General features: G+C 41.0%; 2 protein-coding genes across 2 annotated transcripts in view; one reads left to right on the top strand and one right to left on the bottom strand.

The window, feature by feature from the left end:
* LOC119798732 (melanopsin-A-like) overlaps window positions 1-12,493 on the bottom strand; it is a 37,865-nt gene extending 25,372 nt beyond the window's left edge. Inside the window, exons 1-2 of the mRNA XM_038308330.1 lie at window positions 12,343-12,493; window positions 9,553-9,858 (exon numbers count right to left, since the gene is read on the bottom strand). Coding sequence (XP_038164258.1) covers window positions 9,553-9,744 — 192 coding nt within the window. The 5' untranslated portion in view covers window positions 9,745-9,858; window positions 12,343-12,493. The remainder of the gene's footprint in view (window positions 1-9,552; window positions 9,859-12,342) is intronic.
* Window positions 12,494-17,248: 4,755 nt separating this feature from the next.
* On the top strand, window positions 17,249-23,780 carry LOC119798755 (exocyst complex component SEC3-like). Its single transcript, XM_038308361.1, has 3 exons — window positions 17,249-17,482; window positions 17,566-19,037; window positions 23,719-23,780. Exons 2-3 carry the CDS (start codon window positions 18,005-18,007, stop codon window positions 23,778-23,780), a joined length of 1,095 nt encoding a protein of 364 aa, XP_038164289.1. The 5' UTR covers window positions 17,249-17,482; window positions 17,566-18,004.
* Window positions 23,781-25,980: the final 2,200 nt, after the last annotated feature.

The following is a 25,980-nucleotide window of genomic DNA, read 5'->3' as shown; positions in this document are numbered from 1 at the left end:
AAAACATTAATGTATAAAAAAAATAACGAATAACAGTTGATTCTGATGCCAAAATCAATATATCATGAATCCCAGATGTACAATTTCAATTCAATCCATCCAGAAAAATATGAATATGCTGCATTTTGAAGATAGCATGACATCTTTTTTTCCTGTAAACTTTCTGGTAAACTTGGAGATATATTTTATTGCGTGTTGCATATCCCAGTAAATGTTTCACCTTTAAATCTGCAGCTCTGCCTGCTTCTCTCTGTGCTGTTAAAAAGATTTATGAACCTTTTTACCAATATAATGATATCAGAAAGAAAATTTCCAGATCTGTAGAAGCTCTGCAGCCTGATTCTGTCTATTCAGTAAGAAAACATGTTAATTTTAACCTGAAGCCAAGATTTACTAACTAATAAAGAAGAACAAAATATGTTTTCTCAAGCTTCTTGCATAATATTACTAACTTGTATAAACTTATAATCTGTTGCCATTTTTAGCTGAAAAAGATCCGTCTCTAATTGACAGATCTGATGATGTCACACTGAGAGGCGGGACGCAGGAGCAGAATAAGAGAGGAAAAACTAACACTGACTTAAAACGCTCTGAACACAGTATGGAGTAAAAAATGTTTTACTCCACACTGTGGAGTAAAACACTCCACACAAGGGTCAAACGGCGACGGCACCGTTTGACCCTTGAACCGGAAGTCATTCTGCCTGCTGCGGCTTTTGAAAACATGGATATTGTCGGCGCCCCAAACATAGCTGCCGTTATCCAGGAATATTTTGAATCAGGACATACGTACGAGGTGATACTGGATATGCTCAAGACTAATCACCAAATTTCAGTTAGTTTGCGTACACTGAAGACACACTTAAAAGAAGCTGGACTGTTCAGACGACGCTACTTCCAGTTCAAGGGTCAAACGGCGCCGTCGTCCAATCAGCGATGTCTCATGTTTCCCACTGGTACCTACCTTTTCCGGTAGGTTAATGTAATTGTGTTTTTCTTAATGTAGTTGCGCTTTTAGATTTGTAGTTGCAGTTTGCACTTCAGCCACCGTAGATTTACCCATAAACCACCTTGATAACATGGCGGCCTGTCTCACCCTGTCAGAGTCAAGGCCCATTCATACCTCACGTAAAAGACGGATACGGATACGTGTGGAGTGTTTCATACGTTCTAACCATCGATTTGGTCCGTACTTTGACACAAAAATTGGGAGCTTACGCTTACGGACGAAACGGATCAATACTACCGGAAACGGTGGGGGCGCTATTGAGTTTTTAGTACAAAATGTCAACAAAATCACAAAGAAGGTTAGAATTCTGGGCTTTAAACAATGGCGGGATTCGAGGAACGACTGTCGGAGCTTGTCCGCAACTATCCACATCTATACGATGTGTCGTGTCCGGGGCACAGGGACAAACAAAAAATTATAAATAGCTTTCAGGAAATCGGGGAGGCTCTGGGCATCACAGGGGATGTCGCAAAGGCCAAGTGGGCCGCAATTAGGGAGCGCTATGTGCTCACTCAATAGGGGCGGAGCTAGATGGGGGGCCAGGGGTGGCCATGGCCACCTTTAGCCAATCACTGACCACCCCTACCATCTTTTTTCCAGTAATACAGACAGTGGCAACAGTAATACTCTCAAGTGGAATATTCAAAACATTTTAATTTTTAATTTATTGATAATTCCTTGACAACAAAAACACGGCGGTTAATGATGCACATCAATAAACTAACATTAAAGATGATGAGTACAGAATTAATGCTCTTTCCAGATCTAGATTTTGGGTTTTATGGAGTTAAAGGAATAGTACACCCAAAACATGATTAGCCTTCATTTTCTACTGAATGCTGAACAACACTCTGGAGTACTTTTTTGATATCTCAAATGCATCTGGAGATCTGGGAGGCTTCTTGCTGTCTGCTGACATTCAAATAATGGAGGTCTATGGCGCCCGAGGCAGAAAGGTCCATAAAAGTCCACAAAAAACGTGTCAATATTCCTCCATACTGCTCGTCCAATGTATTCCAAGTGTCCTGAGTGGGTAGCGTCCAGAATTTACTCGAAACCAAGTCATTTAGAATGTTTATAGAGCATAAACAGTAGTGTATAGGATTTCCTGAAAGCGCGTTCATGACGCTACGGAAGCCGGCAGACCAAACCAGATGAAAGTGCGCATTCAGCGTCTGCTCTGCCAATAATGCAAGCGTAGAAGAAGAAATGTGCTGTTTACCTGTGCAAAGAAAGAAACAACGAAAGAAAAATGTCTGAGGACTTCAGTGTTGAGGAAGAGCATGAGTTCTTTGCCGAGCTGAATGCGCACTTTCATCTGGTTTGGTCTGCCGCGGTACTCCAGAGTGTTGTTCAGCATGGGGGTGAGTAGAAAATGAAGGCTAATCATGTTTTGGGTGTACTATTCCTTTAAGAGAAAATTATGTTTCTCTGCATGTCATCTAGGAATCTTCAGTGAACTCATAGATAAATACCTATTTTAATAAAAATGTATTAAATAATACATTTATGTAGATATTTGTGCTTGTAAATATCCGTTTTATGCAGAATGATTATTGATAAAAGTAGGTAATTAATGACAGTGGGAAAGATGTTCGCCCCAGAACTCAAAACTTCAGAATTTCATCTAGAAAGCACTGATGTTTAAATATTTGCGTCTATTTGTCAGCAAAGCTGCAGGAAAGTAGAGTTTGTCTTTATTTATTAAATCTGGATGTTTTTCTGGTTAATGTTCCTGTTGGACCAGAGCAGACTGACCCTGAGGTTCTGGTTCCACCCCTCAGTCTACATTGGTTATTGCTGGACGCCCTTAGAAACATTTTCTAGCTACGCCTCTGTGGCTCCATCTGGTTGATTTATCTCTGGAAAGATGTGTTGTGATTTAATACATTAGAAATAAACTGATCTGAATGTAAATAATTAAATCAAATTAATACATTTGACGCCGTGGAAAAATAGAAAACTACATAGATTCCAGCTCATTTAGAAAAGATTCCCAGAATTCCTGAAGGTGATTCAAAGATCCAGCTCATCATTAATGAATCAACCCAGTCAGTTCCAGTTCATCCTGTCTGCCAGAGGAACGCTGGTCCCATTTAAAGACAGACCCAGAGTACCAGACCAGGAGCCTCACTGTTAAAAAAGTAAATGGCAATTGTTGTTCTAACACACAATTGTATTGTAATTCGACTCAGAAATATAAATTTGACATCTAACAAATAAATACACGTTTGCCCAACTCAAATTCTCAGAAGTTGGTTTAACAAGGAGTTTTAAATCGCCTATACAAGATTTTTTGAGTTCCCTCAACTGTAAACTCATGGGCATGCGCACTGCTTATGTTCATGGACACGCCCACTACGGTACGGGGTTTCCTATCGGTTTCTTCAAGGGCGCAGCCTTTTTCCCTCGCATTTGAGAAGATTGGCTGACATTGTGCTTTTATGCATCTGGAGAACCACGGAGGAACGACCCTGGGACCTTACCAGTTTTCTGAATCTTTTCTTTTCCTGGTGAGTGCTGCAAAGTACAGCCAGTTAGCGGTTAGCTCCGTGAGTTAGCATTCCCTTGTGGTGTATTGCCACCGAGTTGAAGCATGAGTTCACATGTTTTTCACGTTCTGATGAAAGGAAAAGCCGCGCGCGTGCGTGTTTATAATGCGCGTGTGCGCGTGCGTGTTTATGTCGCGCATGTGCGGGTGAGTGTTTATGCATAGAGAAAAGAGTGCCTGTTATTTTCATTGTACAAATGAAAAGAGACATTAAGTTGAGTGTAATAAGTTATGAAATTTCTAAATTGTTTTATGTAGTGCAGTGTTGTTGCACTCAGGCACAGAATATTACAAGACTACATTATTTTACTTTCTTAATCCGATGTGGGTATTTACTGTTTAACTGTAATTGGTTTTATAATCATTTACTTGTGGATTTTTTGCTTTCATGATTTTATTTGCTTTACAAGAAAAACAGTGACATTAACATTTTATATGTTAACCCTGTAATGCAGCAGTTAATTCGTAATGAGTTAGAAAAGTTACATTACACACTGAAATTTATCATACTTGGAGAGATATAAACTGTACAGTTAAGAACAAGAAGTGAATGGATTTAACTAAGCCCTGTTGTGCTATGCAGGCTGGGTTTTTTGGATACCCTGGATTCTGGATTCTCTCCTTAAATGGAGATGGCGAGCCAACCGTGTGAACATCTGGATTTGGACTGAAGAGAAGGATTTGGACTAAAGAGGACTTTCTTTTCTTGCATTCATCGTCCTGTCGGAGTGGTAGGACAAAAAAGAAAAACTCAGAGATAAAAAGGGAAAACCTTTTTCTATTTCCGTTGGGAAACAAGACATTTTATTTCATTTTATTTTTTTTAAAAGGTGCACCCATTTTAAAGAGACTACAATTGAAAAAACAAACTCAAGGCCGTCCAAATTTGTAAAACTGTTATTTTTTCATATATGTTAATACACTTACTTCACAAAAAATTACCTGTGTGTTTTCCTCTTACTAAATCGGTGTCTTACTGTTTTTTCCCTCATCATCACTCCCTCTTACAAATCTAGAACATTCTGGTCCAGTGTCAGGTTACTTTGATCTGTGCAGTTAAGATTATGTTGTTGAACATGGTTTTATACTGTATCTATTGATACAATGTTTGACTTGAAGCAATAAAAATGTTGTATTAACATAATTTTTTGTGTGTTGAATGATTGGTAGTGAAGATGATTGGTAGGACTAAAAAAACTGAGTTGATAGAACTCAACTTGCAGATAACACTACAAAATCTGAGTTTGTAGAACTCAAAATCTATATGTCAAACTCATAAAACAAAGTTGATAGAACTCAGAACTTAAAGGTGAAACTCAAAAACCTAAGTTGGTAGAACTCAAAAATCTTTGTAAACTCAACCACAGTGAATTTAAGTAAGGAAAACTCAAAAAACCAAATGCATCACGTTGCCTAGAAAATTTAAGTTCTGTCAACCTCTATTTTTTTTTCAGTGCTCCATCCGGATCAGAACCAGAGCCTGCAGCTTTAACAGCTTCAAATCCACCGACCCGTCAGTGGAAAGTTGGCAGCTTCTATCCGCCGCCGATCACAGATACTGATTATTGATCCGCGTTCTGAGAACAAACATCAATAACTGCAGAGGACAGCAGGCGGCTGTATGCAGACTGCAGCGCCGACCAACCACAGCTGCTCTACTGGTTCTACTGGTTCTACTGGTTCTATAGGTTCTACAATAACTGCAGAGGACAGCAGGCAGCTGTAGACTGCAGCGCCGACCGACCACAGCTGCTCTACTGGTTCCACTGGTTCAATAGGTTCTACTGGTTCTATAGGTTCTATAGGTTCTACAACAGCAGAACCACAGCTGCTCTACTGGTTCTACAACAGCAGAACCACAGCTGCTCTACTGGTTTTACTGGTTCTATATGTTCTACTGATTATATAGGTTCTACAGGTTCTATAGGTTCTACAACAGCTGAACCACAGCTGCTCTACTGGTTCTACTGGTTCTACAACAGCAGAACCACAGCTGCTCTACTGGTTTTACTGGTTCTATATGTTCTACTGATTATATAGGTTCTACAGGTTCTATAGGTTCTACAACAGCTGAACCACAGCTGCTCTACTGGTTCTACTGGTTCTACAACAGCAGAACCACAGCTGCTCTACTGGTTCTACTGGTTCTACAACAGCTGAACCACAGCTGCTTTACTGGTTCTACTGGTTCTACAACAGCTGAACCACAGCTGCTTTACTGGTTCTACTGGTTCTACAACAGCAGAACCACAGCTGCTTTACTGGTTCTACTGGTTCTACAACAGCAGAACCACAGCTGCTCTACTGGTTTTACTGGTTCTATATGTTCTACTGATTATATAGGTTCTACAACAGCTGAACCACAGCTGCTCTACTGGTTCTACTGGTTCAATAGGTTCTACTGGTTCTATAGGTTCTATAGGTTCTACAACAGCTGAACCACAGCTGCTCTACTGGTTCTACTGGTTCTACAACAGCAGAACCACAGCTGCTCTACTGGTTCTACTGGTTCTACAACAGCTGAACCACAGCTGCTTTACTGGTTCTATAGGTTCTACAACAGCTGAACCACAGCTGCTCTACTGGTTCTACTGGTTCTACTGGTTCTATAGGTTCTACAATAACTGCAGAGGACAGCAGGCGGCTGTAGACTGCAGCGCCGACCGACCACAGCTGCTCTACTGGTTCTACTGGTTCTATAGGTTCTACAATAACTGCAGAGGACAGCAGGCAGCTGTAGACTGCAGCGCCGACCGACCACAGCTGCTCTACTGATTCTACTGGTTCTACTGGTTCTATAGGTTCTACAATAACTGCAGAGGACAGCAGGCGGCTGTATGCAGACTGCAGCGCCGACCAACCACAGCTGCTCTACTGGTTCTACTGGTTCTACTGGTTCTATAGGTTCTACAATAACTGCAGAGGACAGCAGGCAGCTGTAGACTGCAGCGCCGACCGACCACAGCTGCTCTACTGGTTCTACTGGTTCAATAGGTTCTACTGGTTCTATAGGTTCTATAGGTTCTACAACAGCAGAACCACAGCTGCTCTACTGGTTCTACTGGTTCTACAACAGCAGAACCACAGCTGCTCTACTGGTTCTACTGGTTCTACAACAGCAGAACCACAGCTGCTCTACTGGTTTTACTGGTTCTATATGTTCTACTGATTATATAGGTTCTACAACAGCTGAACCACAGCTGCTCTACTGGTTCTACTGGTTCTACTGGTTCTATAGGTTCTACAATAACTGCAGAGGACAGCAGGCAGCTGTAGACTGCAGCGCCGACCGACCACAGCTGCTCTACTGGTTCTACTGGTTCAATAGGTTCTACTGGTTCTATAGGTTCTATAGGTTCTACAACAGCAGAACCACAGCTGCTCTACTGGTTCTACTGGTTCTACAACTGCAGAACCACAGCTGCTCTACTGGTTCTACTGATTATATAGGTTCTACTGATTATATAGGTTCTACAGGTTCTATAGGTTCTACAACAGCTGAACCACAGCTGCTCTACTGGTTCTACTGGTTCTACAACAGCAGAACCACAGCTGCTCTACTGGTTCTATAGGTTCTACTGGTTCTATAGGTTCTATAGGTTCTACAACAGCTGAACCACAGCTGCTCTACTGGTTCTACTGGTTCTACTGGTTCTATAGGTTCTACAATAACTGCAGAGGACAGCAGGCAGCTGTAGACTGCAGCGCCGACCGACCACAGCTGCTCTACTGGTTCTACTGGTTCAATAGGTTCTACTGGTTCTATAGGTTCTATAGGTTCTACAACAGCAGAACCACAGCTGCTCTACTGGTTCTACTGGTTCTACAACAGCAGAACCACAGCTGCTCTACTGGTTTTACTGGTTCTATATGTTCTACTGATTATATAGGTTCTACAGGTTCTATAGGTTCTACAACAGCTGAACCACAGCTGCTCTACTGGTTCTACTGGTTCTACAACAGCTGAACCACAGCTGCTTTACTGGTTCTACTGGTTCTACAACTGCAGAACCACAGCTGCTCTACTGGTTCTACTGGTTCTACAACTGCAGAACCACAGCTGCTCTACTGGTTCTACTGGTTCTACAACAGCTGAACCACAGCTGCTTTACTGGTTCTACTGGTTCTACAACTGCAGAACCACAGCTGCTCTACTGGTTCTACTGGTTCTACAACAGCAGAACCACAGCTGCTCTACTGGTTTTACTGGTTCTATATGTTCTACTGATTATATAGGTTCTACAACTGCAGAACCACAGCTGCTCTACTGGTTCTACTGGTTCTACAACTGCAGAACCACAGCTGCTCTACTGGTTCTACTGGTTCTACAACAGCTGAACCACAGCTGCTTTACTGGTTCTACTGGTTCTACAACTGCAGAACCACAGCTGCTCTACTGGTTCTACTGGTTCTACAACTGCAGAACCACAGCTGCTCTACTGGTTCTACTGGTTCTACAACAGCTGAACCACAGCTGCTTTACTGGTTCTACTGGTTCTACAACTGCAGAACCACAGCTGCTCTACTGGTTCTACTGGTTCTACAACAGCAGAACCACAGCTGCTCTACTGGTTCTACTGGTTCTATAGGTTCTACAACAGCTGAACCACAGCTGCTCTACTGGTTCTACTGGTTCTATAGGTTCTACAATAACTGCAGAGGACAGCAGGCGGCTGTATGCAGACTGCAGCGCCGACCGACCACAGCTGCTCTACTGGTTCTACTGGTTCTACTGGTTCTATAGGTTCTACAATAACTGCAGAGGACAGCAGGCGGCTGTAGACTGCAGCGCCGACCGACCACAGCTGCTCTACTGGTTCTACTGGTTCAATAGGTTCTACTGGTTCTATAGGTTCTATAGGTTCTACAACAGCAGAACCACAGCTGCTCTACTGGTTCTACTGGTTCTACAACTGCAGAACCACAGCTGCTCTACTGGTTCTACTGGTTCTATAGGTTCTACAATAACTGCAGAGGACAGCAGGCGGCTGTAGACTGCAGCGCCGACCGACCACAGCTGCTCTACTGGTTCTACTGGTTCAATAGGTTCTACTGGTTCTATAGGTTCTATAGGTTCTACAACAGCAGAACCACAGCTGCTCTACTGGTTCTACTGGTTCTACAACAGCAGAACCACAGCTGCTCTACTGGTTCTACTGGTTCTACAACAGCTGAACCACAGCTGCTTTACTGGTTCTACTGGTTCTACAACTGCAGAACCACAGCTGCTCTACTGGTTCTACTGGTTCTACAACAGCTGAACCACAGCTGCTTTACTGGTTCTACTGGTTCTACAACAGCAGAACCACAGCTGCTCTACTGGTTCTACTGGTTCTACAACAGCTGAACCACAGCTGCTTTACTGGTTCTACTGGTTCTACAACAGCTGAACCACAGCTGCTTTACTGGTTCTACTGGTTCTACAACTGCAGAACCACAGCTGCTCTACTGGTTCTATAGGTTCTACAACAGCTGAACCACAGCTGCTTTACTGGTTCTACTGGTTCTACAACTGCAGAACCACAGCTGCTCTACTGGTTCTATAGGTTCTACAGGTTCTATATGTTCTACAATAACAAACTGGACCACAGCGCCTCTACGGGTTCTGCAGGTTCTACAATAACCCACAGAACCAGAGCAGCTCTCAGAACCAGCAGAAGTCCAGAACATAGAAAAGGAACCTTTAATGTTCACAGTCAGACCTGAACAGGTTCGGTCCAAATGGGCTCAACTTCTAATTCAGGAGATAAAAATAGAAATAATGTTTTCAGAAGCTGCATGTTCACTAAATCAACCAGATTCCTTCACTGGAAGTGCTTCCTGTCTTTGATCGGTTCTGATCGGTTCGGTCCAATCAGTCAGAGGATTTTAAAGGTTAATCATCCATTTAAAGCAGTTTAACCTGCAGAGATAACCGGTCGGTTCTGGTTCTGGTTCCGTGGGTTTCAGTGAGCCTCAGTCGGAACAGCAGAACCCACTCCGACCCACTCACCGTGGGGTCAGCCGCTCCGGGGATCCGCCGGGTCTCCACGGCCGAATCGGACTCGATCCACGCGGGTCCCGTGGACAGCGACAGAGCGTCCGATGCGCGCGCCGCGGTGCAGTTCGCCTCGTGGGGTCCACAGGAGGAGTTGGTGGTCCGCGGAGGCAGCAGAAGCAGCAGAGCGCTCCTCCCGCTCTCCATCCCTGCTCCTCCTCTACCTGTCTCTCTGCGCTGGGACACCAGGTGAGGACCTATGAGAGGACAGACAGAGCAGCAGGCTGATGGAGGACTCCTCCCTTCATGTCTTCTGGACTCCTGCAGCAGGTGGAGCAAAAAAAATGGTTTCAGCTCCTCTCAGGTTCTTCCTGTGACCTTAATCATCAGCTGGACATGAACCCTGAGAACAGCTGGTAGTAACACAGGGGCGGATTTAGGAAACCTGGGGCCCTAGGCAAAGACAGGCAGGGGCCCCTCTGAATGGAGAACACATAGATCAGCCCCATTCTCCAGATGTAGAAATGTTAATAGAATAGACATCCATTATCTGTTCTAGGTTGTGTCCCTCTCTTCTTGTCCCTTTTCGTCTTGTCTTCCTCTCTATGTTTTGTACTCAGCTGACTTTTCATGCTGTCTCTAAAGGAATGAAAGATTTTTTCCAAGCACTAAGCTCACTTAGCTGATTGCTCCTTCCTGTGTTTCCAAAAAGGCCAAAGTAAATAACCCAGTCCTTCTTTTCACTGTAGACAAGCCATGATCTGCTTATCTGTTCTCCATTTTTCATTTGGATGAAATAATAGCTGCATGAATCATGACAGCAGACAAGATAGAGGAGAGCAGGAGGCGGGGTTACCAATCTACTCGCTCTGGAGAGCAGAGTTCGCTGCTTTTAGATGTTGTCTCCAAAGTCTCCAGTAGCAGAAAAAAGTCTCTAGATTTGGCGCTAGGAGCTTTTTAGAAATCAAAGTGCTAGAGGGGTCTGAAAAGTGGCTAAATATAGCAACTAAATCCCCCCCCCCCCCCCCGACCAACTAATCTAATCTAGAGGTTTTTAACCTGTCTTATTGTTAAAAGGGAAAAGCAATGTGAATTGGTCTCTTTGACCAAATTGTTGGTTAGTTAGCGCAGCGCCTTCTGAGAATCAGTTGAATTGGAACCACTAGTTACTAACGGTTACATCGATTGGTTAAACTGAACCATTAATATGGTTCATGGTAAATAACTGTCCTCATTGCAGAGCTAAATCCTGCAGCCGATGCTGCTGTCGCCCTTAAAGCTGCCTGGAAGATAATACTAGCATCTTTAATCAAATCATGTTAAAAACCAAGATTTCCATGCTGTACATGAACAATCACTGTGTTCTATTAAACCCTTCAATCCTTCAGTCAGATTAGTAAACCATCAGATACAGTTTTTATTGGTTGTTTTGTCATGATCGCAGCCCTGGTAGCTGATCTAATTACTCACTTCATTCACCTGCTGTTCCCTCCCAGCTCTCTAATTATCATTCATCTCATCCACCTGCTCCTTCTGCCCAGCTATCAGGGCCAGATCATTATTTGTATGTTTCGTGTAAATTGTTCGTGTTTGTTTGTTTTTGAGTTGGATCTGTCAGTTCTGGTCGGTCTACGGAATTCTGGATCTCAGAACTGTCCTGTTCCGATCTGTTTTATGTGATCTGGATCTGGATCGGTCTCCTGGCTGCTCACTGGTGCTGCTGCATTGGGGACGCTCTGGGCGGCTTCCGCCACTTCTCGTTGGCAGTTCATCACCTGGATCCTGCCTCACCTCATCCTGCCTCAGAGGATGGGCTGAACCGCTAAACCAGGTAAGTGACTCACATTGATAATCATCTTTCGTCAGATTATCGTGGTCACTTACCTGCGTTTCTACCTCATCTAGAGCGCCAGAGATGAGCGATGCTCCGCCTTCCTCTGCAGGTACGCTGATCCACAGCAGCCCCAGGTCTGTTCTGTTCTGTCTTATATTTTATCGTTAAACTTTCTGACTGGCCTGAAAACTGGGTCCATCTGTCCTGTTTTATAACATGTTTGGTTAATCAATTAAATTGGTTGACCTGTAATCAATGGCTGATCAGTTTCTGATCAATATACTGCTTCATGCTGGTTGTTCCTGATCCTCTCTTAGAGTTCAGCTTCTGCAAGTTTTCAATTCACTAAATGACTCCAGCTTCAGGATTAACCCTGAAATTATGAAATGGACCATAAACTGAGTTATCAGATGTCCTTGTTTTATAGATATAATGTTTCTGCAGGGAGAGACGGATGTTTTCTCCTCACATCTCAATAAAAATAACAAAAATCTCAGATTATTTAAGCCTCCTTTGGTTTCTTCTACCCAGAATCCCAGCATTGCATGTAATGTCTAATATCACAGATCGAATAATAACGGCTTTTTGAGAGGAGATCTGATCTACATCAAGCTGATCGTGTTCTATGGAGAAAACGATGAGAAAAAACAAATAAAAACTATGATCATCAGGTTTATGTTATTTTTTTGATCCACTTTTCAACATTTTTTTTCTTTAGATTGTCTGTTAAATCTCAAAGAAAATACATTTTAGAGCTAAAAAATTATATTAGAAGAGCAAAGCTGGAAAAACAAAGACTTTTATCTAAAAAATGTTTGAAAGATAAAAACTGACCAAAGGTAAAAAACAAGCAAAGCAGGAAAAATGAAGTAAAGCAAAGATGTGAAATAACTAAAGCTGGAGACGCGGAAATGACTTTATGTTAATGAAATATCTCCGTTAAAAAACAAAACATTCTGGATCTTCTGTACCTGAAAGCAGCAGAAAAGATGAAGGTTCCTGAGATTCTCCTAGAAAACAAATCTGGATGTTTCCGGCTGATCTGATGGAGCACAGAGCTTCAGGATCCAGATGTTAAGTCCAAGAAGAGGAGCCCAGCAGCTGGAGTGGAGGACGGCTGCAGAGCTGCAGCTCAGAGGGAGGAAAGAGCCACTGACACGAAGCTAATGTCTATAAGAGATGTAGGTCTGTGGGTCAAAGCTGCAGCAGAACATCGTTACTGGGATTATCAGCTGACCTGCTGCTGTTTTAATCTCCTCACACTGAAATGATCTGATGAGGGAAACATGTCTGACACTCAGAGGTTTGGTGGACAGCAGCTCCAGTCTGTGTCCTCACTCTGCAAAAACTGTCTAGAAATAAGTAAGAAATTAAGTGTATATACCCTTAATTAAAGTATGTCGCAGTTTTGATTCTGTTTAAGTCTTCTTTTGAGTTTTCAGTTTTACTTTGATCCATATTTTTCTTTTTGTTCTAGTTTTGTTGGTTTAATTCCTATTTTGTGGTGTTTTCTGTATGTTCTTAGCTTTTTTTGTGTTGCCATCTGCTGCCCTCTTGTGTTGGTCTCCTTTTCCAGCTCCTTCTAGACTCCTCTGTTCACACCTGCTCCCAATCAGCTCATTAGTCCTGTCTTTGTTCAGTCTCCCATATAAACTCTCCCTATGAAATAGGAAAAAAGATATAATTATTTCAAGGCTAAGAATAGGTCACACAGCATTACACTACGGTCTTTTTAAAATAGGGAAACATGAAACAGGAAATTGTGACAAATTCGGAGATCCAGAAACAGTACAACATCTTATTTTTGAGTGTACTGCGTATGTAAGGGAGAGAATGAAGTTCATACAAGAGTTGAGAAAAATAGGGATTAATGGGAATTCAATAAAAGCACTGTTAGGAAACGAGATAAGACAAACAAGAGTTAATGAATTATTATTCAAATATCTAAAAGATACAGGAACAATTAATATGATTTAGTTGTAGGATTCTTTTTTTTTTTGGGGGGGGGGGGGGGGTATAGCGCAGTCTTTCAAAATTGTGCACGCCACACTCCAGATCAGTAGGTGGCGGAAATGCACCTTTTACGTTGGCCTGCCAATCCGCCATAAAACAACAGAAGAAGAAGAACTCTCCCAATGCAGTTCCTCAGTGCTGTTTCCTTGTCTTTCCCTGATATCTCCATGGTTCCGGTTTGTTCTGTATTTTTATGTTGGGTTTTTGGATTCCTGTCTCAGTTACTTGTAAAAACTCGATTAAAACTAAAAGAACTCACCTCTGCCTCCTCGCCTCTGCCTTTGGGTCCTCAAACCCTCAATCAAACCCTGACAGATCAGTTAAATAAGATGATCCGCCAATGGAATGAGTATTTTTACTCTTAAAATAAGATAACTTGAAATAAGACAATGTTATTGATTTTTCTTATTTTAAATGCAAGTTGTCTTGTTCCATTGGCAAAGTGTTGAACTTCCCTCCTCAATTCAGGACAAAATGCACTTATTTTTAGCAAAAATTACCTACTTAGAGTCCATTTTTTTCAGTGCACCTTATTCTGACTCGGGCAGCAGGTTAGAGGAACATCTGCTGCAGGAACAAACATCTGGAAAGTCCTTCAGTGGTTGGATTAGATTCAACTCATGTCCGTGATCTTTGGTTCCTTCATGTTTTTCCTTTTTAATGGAAATGATTTTTTTTTCTATAAAAACATAAATATTAGCTGAGAAGAAACAAGCAGGAAGATCCTGGAAAATCATCAACTATAATTTAACATGTTTGTTTAAGTCCAAGAAATCAAGTCAGAATATTCATGTCCGTCGCTGCATGTTGGTTATTTATTCTCCAGGTGCAGTTTTATGATGTTAAAACACTTTACAGTATTTTATTTTGTATCTTTTAACTCTTCACTATGATTTTATTCTTATACATTTTTCTAAGGTCCACATTTGTGTGAACATTTTTTCTATAATCTTTTTGCTGTAAACACCAGAATTTCCCCATTTTTTTTATCCCATTTTATAAACAAATTTTTCATGTAAATGAAACAAATACATTAGAATCAGTTATGAAAACTCTTTAGATTTTTCCTTTTATGTTTCATCAAAATCAATACATTTTCTAGAAGAAGTTTCGCCTCTAATCCAAGACGAACCTGAATGACTGAGATTATTTTAAAATGATTTGGCTTCCTGGAAACTATTATTTATTGTTTAAGGTTGGCTAAAAATAATAATCAAAAAATAAAAGGTTCTGCTGGAGGTTTCTTCCTGTTCAAAGGGAGTTTTTCCTCTCCACTGTCGCTACAAGCATGCTTAGTGTGAGGGATTGCTGAAGAGTCAATGAGTCGATGCAATCAGCTGGTTTTCCTTAGATAGAAAACTTTGAATCAATCTGACTGGATGATCTGGTGAACTGGAAAGTGATGATGTGTGTTTTGAATTGGCGCTATAGAAATAAAGTGAATATAAATAATTGTTAATAATTGTTCTGTTGTAGAGGACAGAAAATTAGACGCAGGCCAGATGTGTTTAATTTTCAGAAGTCTGTACAGCCGCCTGACATCGCATTAAAGACGGAAATGGAATAAAACGATGCATCAGGGTCTGACGTCTATCATCTGACTCTCCACTGCTGACCAGGAGATCAGGACTTCTGCATGGCTCAACCTGCAGCCCGTCACGTTCTCTTATCCTCCTCCTGTTTCAGACACTTTTTCTTCTGGTCTGTTCTCCTGAGATCCTTCCAGGTCTCTGTTCCTTCCAGGTTCTCCTTCATGCGCCCGCATTGCTGCTGCAATCAGCTGGAATCTGATCTCCTCTGGACCTTCAAAGGATGGAGCCACATCTTAAGCCTCCGTCTAACAGGAATCATCCATTTCTAGCTGAGCTTCTGTTGGAGCAGAACTACAAGGAACCAGGAAACGAAACATTTGAAGCCGTAACGATTAGACTTAGACAACTTTGTCATTCTGTATACAGAGTGTGAAGATTCTCAGTCATCCAGGTCAGAGTCATTCCAAAAAAGTAAAAAAAACTAAACAATCCACTGGACTTTATTTCCAAGTACGAAGATGTTTCATTTCCCATATATATATATATATATATATATATATATATATATATATATATAGATAGATAGATAGATAGATAGATAGATAGATAGATAGATAGATAGATAGATAGATAGATATGGTGCAAATATGCAGTATGTTTGGTTTAGTGTTACCAAAAAGGTCTGCAGAAGGTTTCTAATGTCAGCAGGTCAGATGGTTTGAATGTTCTCAGACAGGAAGGTTTTCTCTCTCAGTCTTTACCTGCCAGAAAAGCTCTGACCTGAATCCCTGCAGTTTTATAATATTCATCAGCTAAAAGAGGAATTAGGGTTAAATTGGGTCAATGTTCTGATTATTGCTTCAACACATTGTTTCATAACAGAATCCAGGTGGAAGTGGAGCCGACAGCAGGTCCTCCATTTACCATGCAGACAAGAAACAGCTGGATGAATCAGGATTCATTTACAGTGTCCACCAGGGGGCAGGATTACAGTTTTTTATTTTTTTTTATTTTTTTTTTTAGAGCAGCCGCTGTCTCTGGAGTCCAGCTGTAGGAGCAGCTGTGAATATCCCACACCATAAAGTCAGGATTAAAAGGAGAACAGCACATCATCTAGCAGTTTTTACATTAGAATTAATTCCATTATGTCACCTTTAGAATGGTTGCTTCATGATAATGTTAGGAAATAAAATCAATATATAATTGCATCAGATAGTCAAGCTGCTTAATTAAGTATCAAATGTGGCAAGTTTTGTAGATTAGATTAATTATTAGATATAAATAAATTATTAGTTCAGCTTCATAATAAGAAATGTTTTGTTCGATTTGTTTGGATTCCTGTTCATGTAGGCAGAAAAGGAAACAAAAAAGTAGATATTAGCTAAACGGGCCTTAGAATCAGATATTATTAACTTTAGGATTCCTTTAATTAAAGTGAGGGTAAATAATTCAGAATGCAATCTGTAAGGTTTGGGAGGAACACACATCAACTGAGAACCAGTCATCCTGGACTTAATGGTTCTCTTATGAGAATATGGAAACATGAAACAGGGATTATTAATTCCTGTTATTAGATGGAAACAGTGGAACATGTTTTATAGGAATGTAGAAAGGATTTAGAGGAACATCAGCAGGAATAATATTATATAATATGTTTGCAGGGTTTTAATGAATTTAGCGTTAATCAGTAAAAAAATAAAAACAATCATTTTCGTTGCAATCACTGAGTCTGGGAGCGGCCATTTTTGTCCAAATATAGTAGCCCCTCCCTCCTGCCATCTTCCAGCAGTGATGTCACGGTGCGGTAAGCCTAGCGCCATTCTCCCCGCTTTCCAAACTAAATCAATGGGAACTACTAGACACATCTGCAATCAACAACAATTATTGAAGATTTCCAGAGGACTTCACCATTGAAATTCACCAGAGCTATAGTGAAACTGACAATGCCCACGTGCATGGCAGCTGGATGCTGGAATACATCGGGTAAAAGTGAAAGAAAGAGTTATTCCACCTTTCTGATTCCTGATCCTCCACGGACGGGTTGGTCGTTGGATCGCCAACTTGAAGAGGGAGGATTTGCCATCGAACTTCTGGCCAGAGAAAAAACCCGTAATATGTAGCCGACATTTGGAAGAAGAATGTTTTCAAGATGACTTGGATAATAGCGCGTTGTGACAAACACCAGATACAGCACTGGGACTTGATCAACAGCCGATACCGCACCGTGACGTCACTAACCAGTAGATGGCAGTAGTGTTCTTTGACAGACATGGATGCCTCCAGTAAAGCACATTCACATGAAAATGACTCTGAATTAAAAATTTTACTGCCATATTTTTTGGTTTACATGTTTTATTTTGTATTATGCAAATTTTTTGTTATTATGAGTCTTATTTTGAAAGGCCTCTTTAGGAAGTGGAATCTAGCATGTTCGCTGAAAAACTAGAAGAAAAAGATGCACACAGCATGAAGGCATGACATTTGCAAGAAGTTTTACAGAGAAATTTTAGTTTAAAAGGTCCTTTATTTCTCATTTCTACCTCAAAAGGAAAGGTCAGCCAGCGAGGTATGTTTATATGTATTTATATAATTTTTTATGTCATTTTGTACTCATGAAACCATCTCATTTAAGTTTATGTTGTATTTTAGTTCGACGGTGGTTTTGGTGTCAGTGGAAAATAAATTATAAGAAGAATTTTAATAAAGCTGACTTCACACCAGCAGTACCGAACTCTTTATTGCCGTCAAGAAGAGGTGGAAGTGATAGTCGAACTCGGAGCTGCATGATTCCCGGCCCTCTGGTGGACACATCGCGTCATTGCACCAAAGACCAAGCTGCTGCAAAATTAATGGACACACGTTCATCTGTTGCTTCTTCATAAAGACGTGCAGAAGCCAGACATTTAAGTTAATGTTTGGGAAGTGACACAAGGAGGGAGTAACAACAAGGAACTGTGTGAAGCCTGACAACAACAGCACAAAAGGTAACGGGAAGGGAAATAATGCAACAAAGTTCAAAGTGAATTTAAGTCAAGTTAAAAGGAGATTTTCACCAAGTAAAAATCCATAACATTCCAAGTAAAACAAAATGTCAGAAACAAATGAAACAGAAACACTTGCTGATGCAGAAAAGGCTGCCGTAGGTGAGCAAGTAGATGAAACCTTTTTAATTCAATCTGGGCAAGAAGAGCTGCGTAGGAGTGAAAGACCTCGCATGCTAACAGGAAAAGGAAGAGAATTCCATAAAGAAAAACTACAGGTGTTACAACGTCACTTTGAAAGCACTTATGACAGATGGAAAGCATTAATTAAAGTTGCTAAAAAATCTGTTATTAAAGGAGATCCTGTTGACATCCTTGAAGATCACATGGACATTGTGCAAAGAGAACTAGCTGCTCTTAATGATATTTATGACCAATACAGAGCAAAGGATGGACCACCTCATAATATGCGTTCCAAGTTAGACAAATGTACATCAGTGACTAAAGTAGTTTTGCAAAACATCCAGTGCCATGTTGAGGGAACAAATAAGGAGGAGATTGTTTGGCCTGATGCCAGTTCTGTATTTACATCTTCTAGCTCAGCTAGTGTCTCAGTTCATAGTCTGTTTAAAGCATGTTCAGCTGTTTCTAATGGCTCCTCCGCCAAAAGACAAGAAGCTGCAGCGGAGTATGAAGCCACAAAGGCTGTGCTTAAGATAATGACTGAACAAGAGAAATTCAGAGAAAAAATCCAAACCATAGAAGAAGAAGACAAACGCATAACTGCAGAACAGCAAGCTGCTGTGATGTCACAACTCCAGCTAGAGGAAAGAGAGGAATCAGAACGCAAGTTGAAAAGAGAAAAAGAAAAGGCAGCTGTGATAAAGAGACAACAAGAGGAAAGTGCTGCAAGGAGAAAGTCAGTCGAGGACTTAAAAAGGGAAATTCAAAGACTGGAAAATCTGAAAGGACTCAATGCAGCAAAGGCAAAATTACAAGTTTATGAAGAGGACTACTTTTCAGTAAAGCAAGAAAGCATCACTCCAAGTCCTGCAAACATACAGGTAACTGAGTTCAAGAACACTGCTAATCAACCCACACAGCCACCACAACAGTTAAATGTCATCCATGAGAGCACAGGTGAGCTTGTAAATGTTTTGGCAGAAGCTATGTCAGCTAATAGGCTACCTATTCCAGAACCCTCAGTATTTAATTCAATTCAATTCAGTTTATTTATATAGCGCCAAATTCACAACACATGTCATCTCAAGGCACTTTACAGTTCAACCAGATCATACAGTCAAATTGATACAAAGTTTTCTATCTAAGGAAAACCAGTTGATTGCATTGACTCATTGACTCAAATACAATCCCCCACACTAAGCATGCTTGTAGCGACAGTGGAGAGGAAAAACTCCCTTTTAACAGGAAGAAACCTCCAGCAGAACCAGGCTCAGTGTGAGCGGCCATCTGCTGAGGCCCACTGGGGTTCAAGGAGACAGAAGCAGACATAGAAAAAGAAGCAGAGATACAAAAAGCAGCTGTAAAAGGCGGCCCCGTCCAGGAAACACACAGCCAGGCAGACGAGCTCCAAGGCAGCTCCCATGCCAGAGGACGAAGAGAGCACATCCACTCAGTCACGGTCAGAGAAACAGGACCACACTGGAAAACAGGCCGATCTCCAACATCTATTAACAAGGGTGTTGATAGAAGCAGCACAGCTGATGTTTTTTTCCAGGATGACGTCACAGCCAAACAGGAACAGACGAGGCAAAGCTACTCTGAGGAAAAGCAGAGAGAGCAGAAGGTTAGAGATTGAACTAACAGATTCTGCAGAATAGGAGAACAGAGAGAGAATGAAGCAGAATGATGAAATGGGGGTCCCTATGTCCTCCAAAAGTCTAAGCCTATAGCAGCATAACTATAGAGATAGCTCAGGATAACCTGAGCCACCCTAACTATAAGCTTTATCAAAAATGAAAGTTTTAAGCCTAGCCTTAAAAGTAGACAGGGTGTCTGCCTCACGGACTAAAACTGGTAGTTGGTTCCACAGGAGAGGAGCCTGATAACTAAAAGATCTGCCTCCCATTCTACTTTTAGAAATTCTAGGAACCACTAGTAAACCTGCAGATTGAGAGCGAAGTGCTCTGTTAGGAACATAAGGAACAATCAGATCTCTGATATAAGATGGAGCTTGGCCATTTAAGGCTTTATATGTGAGAAGGAGGATTTTAAATTCTATTCTGGATTTAACAGGAAGCCAATGAAGAGAAGCCAGGATAGGCGAGATATGATCTCTCTTTTTCATTTTCATTAGAACTCTGGCTGCAGCATTTTGGATCAGCTGAAGGCTTTTAACTACAGTTTGTGGACTTCCTGATAGTAAAGAATTACAATAGTCCAGCCTTGAAGTAACAAATGCATGGACTAGTTTCTCAGCATCACCCCTGGACAGGATATTTCTAATTTTTGCAATGTTCCTCAGATGAAAGAAGGAAATTCTAGAAACCTCTTTGATATGGGATTTAAATGACAGGTCCTGATCAAAAATAACACCAAGATTTTTTACTTTATTATCTGAAATCAGTTTAATCCCATCCAAATGAAGTGACTGGCTAATCAGTTTCTTTTTCAGAGACTCTGGTCCAAAGACTATAACTTCTGTTTTGTCTGCATTCAGAAGCAGAAAGTTAAGAGTCATCCAGGTTTTTATGTCTTCAAGACATGCCTGTAATCTATGTAATGGGTTAGCTTCATCTGGATTTATAGACAGATATAGCTGGGTATCATCAGCATAACAGTGGAAATTAATCCCATGCTGTCTAATAATTCTACCAATTGGGAGCATGTATAAAGTAAAGAGAATTGGTCCTAGCACTGATCCCTGTGGTACTCCACAGGTAACCTTTGAGCGTGTTGAAGATCTATCATTAACATGAACAAACTGAATTCGATCAGATAGATAAGATTTAAACCAGTCTAGTGCTGTTCCTTTAATTCCAACAAAATATTCAAGTCTTTCTAAAAGAATATTATGGTCAACTGTATCAAATGCAGCACTAAGATCCAACAGGACGAGCACAGATACAAGTCCATTATCTGAGGCCATGAGAATATCATTAGTGACTTTCACCAGAGCTGTTTCAGTGCTATGATGAGCTCTAAAGCCAGACTGAAACTCTTCAAAAAGTTCATTATGGTGGAAGTGATCGCAAACTTGTTTGGCAACTACTTTCTCAAGAATTTTGGATAAGAAAGGAAGATTGGATATAGGTCTATAATTGACCAAGTCATCTGGGTCAAGAGACGGTTTCTTAAGCAGAGGTTTAATTACAGCAACCTTAAAAGCTTTAGGTACATATCCCTGTAACAGAGATAGATTAATCACATCTAAAATGGAGGAGGAGATCAAAGGGAATACCTCCTTAAATAACCTGGTTGGAACTGGATCTAACATACAAGTTGAAGGCTTAGATGAAGACAATAATTTTGCTAATTCAGAGAGTTCAACTGGATCAAAGCAGTCTAAACCCGGTTCAGATTCCATGACTACCTCAGGTACAATCGCGGATAGAGGAGTGCTTATGATCTTATTTTTAATAAGATCAATCTTATTTATAAAGAATCCCATAAAATCATTGCTGCTAAGAGCAGGTGGAATGGACGGTTCAACAGAGCTATGGCTCTGGGTGAGTTTGGCAACTGTATTAAAAAGAAATCTAGGATTATTCTTATTCTCCTCTATTAATGAGGAGAAGTATGCTGCTCTTGCTTTACAAAGGGTCCTCTTATACAGCAGTAAACCATTTTTCCAGACTAGGAAGGACTCCCGCAGGCCTGTGGAGCGATATTTTCTCTCCAGTTTCCTAGCATTTTGCTTCAAAGTACGCAGCTCTGCATTAAACCAAGGAGCAAGCTTTCTATTTTTAACGGTTTTCATTTTCAAAGGAGCTGCGTTGTCTAAGGCAATAAGCAGAGAACTAGCAACCCCATCAACAAAATCATCAACCTGTGAAGGGGAATAAGCTAAGCTTTTGCACTCTGCAGCACTGCTCAGTGACACAGAGCAGAGAGAAAGTGAAGCAGATTCTTTAAAATTTATAACTGCACTATCTGATAAAGATCTACTAAAATTGAACCTTCTTTTGGGGGAGGAGAACTCTGTTAAAGTAATCCTGAAGGTTATTAGAAAGTGGTCAGAGAGGACAGGGTTGTGAGGAAATACTGTTATTTCTTCACATTCTATGCCGTATGTCAGCACAAGATCCAAAGTATGAAGATGAGAATGCGTGGGACTATTCACATTTTGAACAAAGCCAATAGTGTCTAAGATAGCATTAAAGGCTGCTCTTAAGCTATCGCCTTCAATGTCAGCATGGATGTTAAAATCTCCCACTATGATGACCCTGTCAGTATTTAATACCAAATCAGAAAGGAACTCTGAAAACTCATCTAAAAATTCAGAGTAAGGACCTGGTGGACGATACAAAGTTACAAAAAGAAGAGGTTTTCTTGCCTTGAAATTTGGATCAGGGAAATTAAGGGTTAAATGTTCAAAAGAGTTGTAGGTATTAATTGTTTTGGGAGTAATCAGTAAGTCAGACTGGAAGATTGTTGCTACTCCTCCTCCTCGCCCAGAACTTCTGGGGATGTGAAAATTTAAATAGCTTGAAGGAGTTGCCTCATTTATGCTCACATAATCCTCTTGCTGCAGCCAGGTTTCTGTAAGGCAAAACAAGTCAATGTGATTATCACAAATCAAGTCATTAACTAGTAGACTTTTAGAGGAAAGCGATCTTATGTTAAACAGACCGCATTTAATTGTTTTAACTTTTTCCCCAATTGGAGTTATTTTGATTTTAATTAGATTATCATGATTTACTCCTTTGGGAATCTTTGCTAATTTATTAGATTTTGGTCGTGGGCAAGACACTGTCTGGATGGAGTAAAGAGTGGGTAACAGTAGAGAAGCTGCAGAGATGTGTGTTAAACTACAACTCTGCTTCCTGGTCTGCACCCTGGAGGATTTAGTGGGGATCCACTTAAGTTTAAACATTGGAAAGCATCCTTTCAGACTCTAATAGAGAGAAAGAACATCCCCATTGCAGAAAAGATATTTTTCCTACAGAAGTATGTAGGTGGATGTGTTAAAGAAGCCTTAGAAGGCTATTTTCTGATTGGCTCTGAAGATTCCTATATAGCAGCATGGAATATGCTCAATGAACGTTATGGAGAGCCTTTTGTCATCGCTAAGGCATTTAGGGACAAGTTGCACACATGGCCAAGGCTCCAAGGTAAAGATAGTGCAGAGTTGAGAAAGTTTGTGGATTTTTTACAAAGCTGTCAATCTGCAATGACTACTAATGAGAATCTGAACGTCCTCAATGATGGGATAGAGAATCAAAGACTTGCTGCTAAACTGCCAGACTGGTTGAGCAACAGATGGAACCGAAAGGCTACAGAGTATCAGCTGGAGCACAGACAGTTTCCCAGTTTCAGTTACTTTGTAACATTCCTGTCAATGGAGGCAAGTATTGCATGTAATCCCATTACATCATATCAAGCTATAAGACAAAGTGAATTTGACAAACCAAAGACAAAACCTCAAATTACACCCATTCACAAGAAACAAGATACAGCAAAAATCTTCACAACTAACTCTACAGAAAGAAACATGGGTTATTGTGTGTTTTGTAAAAGAGCAGGACACAGCTTATACAAATGTCGTAAGTTTACTGAAAAACCAGTTACTGAGAGAATCAAGTTCATTCAAGGTGAAAAATTATGTTTTGGCTGTTTAAATAGTGGTAATTTCTCCAAGAACTGCAGCAACCGAATGACATGCAACACATGCTCCAAACGACATCCCACATGTCTGCATGAAGAAAGACAAAGACAAGAGACAAAGAAAGAACAACCGAAAGACCAAGAAGCAGCTGAACGGAAGGAAACTCAGCAACAGGTAACACAGTCACAAGACGCAGTTAACGAAATTACATCTAACAGAGTGACTCATGAAAGTAGAAACACACAGACATCTGCAATAGTACCTGTTTATGTATCCACACAAAATGAGCCAAGCAAAGAAATACTTACCTACGCTCTGCTGGACACACAGAGTGATTCATCTTTTATTCTCAATGAAGTAGCAAACAATCTGGACACAGTTAAAACCCAGGTTAAGCTAAAATTATCTACGATGTCATCCAAGAAAACAATTGTACCATGTACAAAGCTTGAAGCTCTGCAAATAAGAGGATTGTTTTCCAAAAAGAAACTCACTGTGCCAATTGCTTACACACGTGATTTTATACCTGCCAATCGTAGCCATATTCCTACTCCAGACACGGCAAGGTCATGGCCACATTTGGAACATCTCTCTGAATACATTGCTCCACCATTGGACTGTGAGATAGGACTCCTGTTAGGCTACAACTGCACACAAGCTTTAATGCCCAGAGAAGTCGTATGTGGTGAAGAAAACCAACCTTATGCCCAGAAAACAGATTTGGGCTGGAGCATCATAAGTTACTGTGATTTAGTTGATGCAGGCAGCGATGTTATTGGAGTAAGCCATCGCATCACTGTAAAGCATGTAATACCAGAGACTGAGCCAACCATGAAGCTAAAGAATAAGGTTCATTACATCTGCAAGACACAAGTAAAAGAAGTAACAGGACCAGATGTAATCAAAGCTCTTGAAGCAGATTTTACAGAGAAAGCAGTGGAAGAAACAAGCATTTCACAAGAAGATGTCTGCTTCATAAGAAAGCTACAAGAAGGAATAAAACAAAAGCAGGATGGACATTTTGAAATGCCCCTGCCTTTCAAAAACGACAGACCAAATCTTCCCAACAACACGTCATGTGCAATGCAACGCTTAAGCAGTCTTAAACGCAGATTCATAAGGGATCAAAGGTACTACTCTGATTATTTAAGGTTCATGGAGGACATTATTGCACGTGGTGACGCAGAGAAAGTGCCGCAGGAAGAACTCTGCAATTACCCTGCCTGGTATATTCCCCACCATGGGGTATACCACCCTCAAAAGCCTGGCAAGATTCGTATAGTTTTTGACTGCTCTGCACAATATCAAGACACTTCGCTAAATGAACACCTGCTTACAGGGCCTGACCTCACAAACACTTTAGTGGGAGTACTCTGTAGGTTCAGGAAAGGATCAGTGGCTGTAATGTGCGACGTGGAACGTATGTTTCACCAGTTCCATGTAACGCCCCAAGACCAGGATTATTTACGCTTCCTATGGTGGGAGCATGGTGATCTAAGTGTTCCCCCCTCAGTCTATCGCATGAAGGTTCACCTGTTTGGTGCAGCTTCTTCACCTGGTTGTGCCAATTTTGGTTTAAAACATCTAGCCACACAAGGTGAGGGAAAGTTCTCTCCAAACACAGTGAAGTTCATTCAAAGAAATTTTTATGTAGATGATGGACTTGTAAGTGTTAAATCTGAAGCAGAAGCAATCAAATTAGTTAAAGAAGCAAGAGAGCTGTGTAGCACAGGCAAATTAAGATTACACAAATTTGTTTCAAACAGTGACAATGTGTTAAAGTCGCTGCCCAGAGAGGAGTGTGCTGACAGTGTTAAAGATTTGGATCTAGCACTTGGAGAGCCACTGATGGAAAGAGCACTTGGTGGTATGTGGTGCATCTCTTCTGATGAGTTTCAGTTCAGGATAACAGTCAAAGAGCACCCAATGACAAGAAGAGGAATCCTGTGCACAGTAGCATCAGTGTATGATCCACTGGGATTTGTGGCACCCTTCATCCTTAAAGGAAAACAAATCTTGCAACAGCTATGTCAAGAAAAGGTTGGATGGGATGAGCCTCTTTCGGATCAACTCTACAGAGAGTGGGAATCCTGGCTCCTAGATCTTCAAAACTTGTCAAAGGTGAGAATCCAAAGATGCATACTACCTGAAAACAGAGACATCACACAGTGTGATTTACATCATTTTTCAGACGCCAGTGTGACAGGCTATGGACAATGTAGCTACTTAAGAACAGTCACATCCAAAGGAGATGTTCACTGTGTGCTAGTCATGGGAAAGGCACGCGTTGCTCCA

Source organism: Cyprinodon tularosa, unplaced genomic scaffold (genome assembly GCF_016077235.1).
Source record: "Cyprinodon tularosa strain WSP-4 unplaced genomic scaffold, ASM1607723v1 ctg634, whole genome shotgun sequence".
Classification (NCBI taxonomy): Eukaryota; Metazoa; Chordata; class Actinopteri; order Cyprinodontiformes; family Cyprinodontidae; genus Cyprinodon; species Cyprinodon tularosa.
Note: the sequence above shows the minus strand (reverse complement) of the source record. Positions and strands in the feature narration are given on the sequence as shown.

What these genes read in the sequence shown, in the direction of transcription:
- LOC119798755 (XM_038308361.1), top strand. Translation starts at nt 18,005, where the DNA reads ATGTCAGAAACAAATGAAACAGAAACACTTGCTGATGCAGAAAAGGCT. An exon ending in TGTCATCCATGAGAGCACAG is followed by an intron (nt 19,038 to 23,718) that starts GTGAGCTTGTAA and finishes AATTTCTCCAAG; the next exon opens with AACTGCAGCAACCGAATGAC.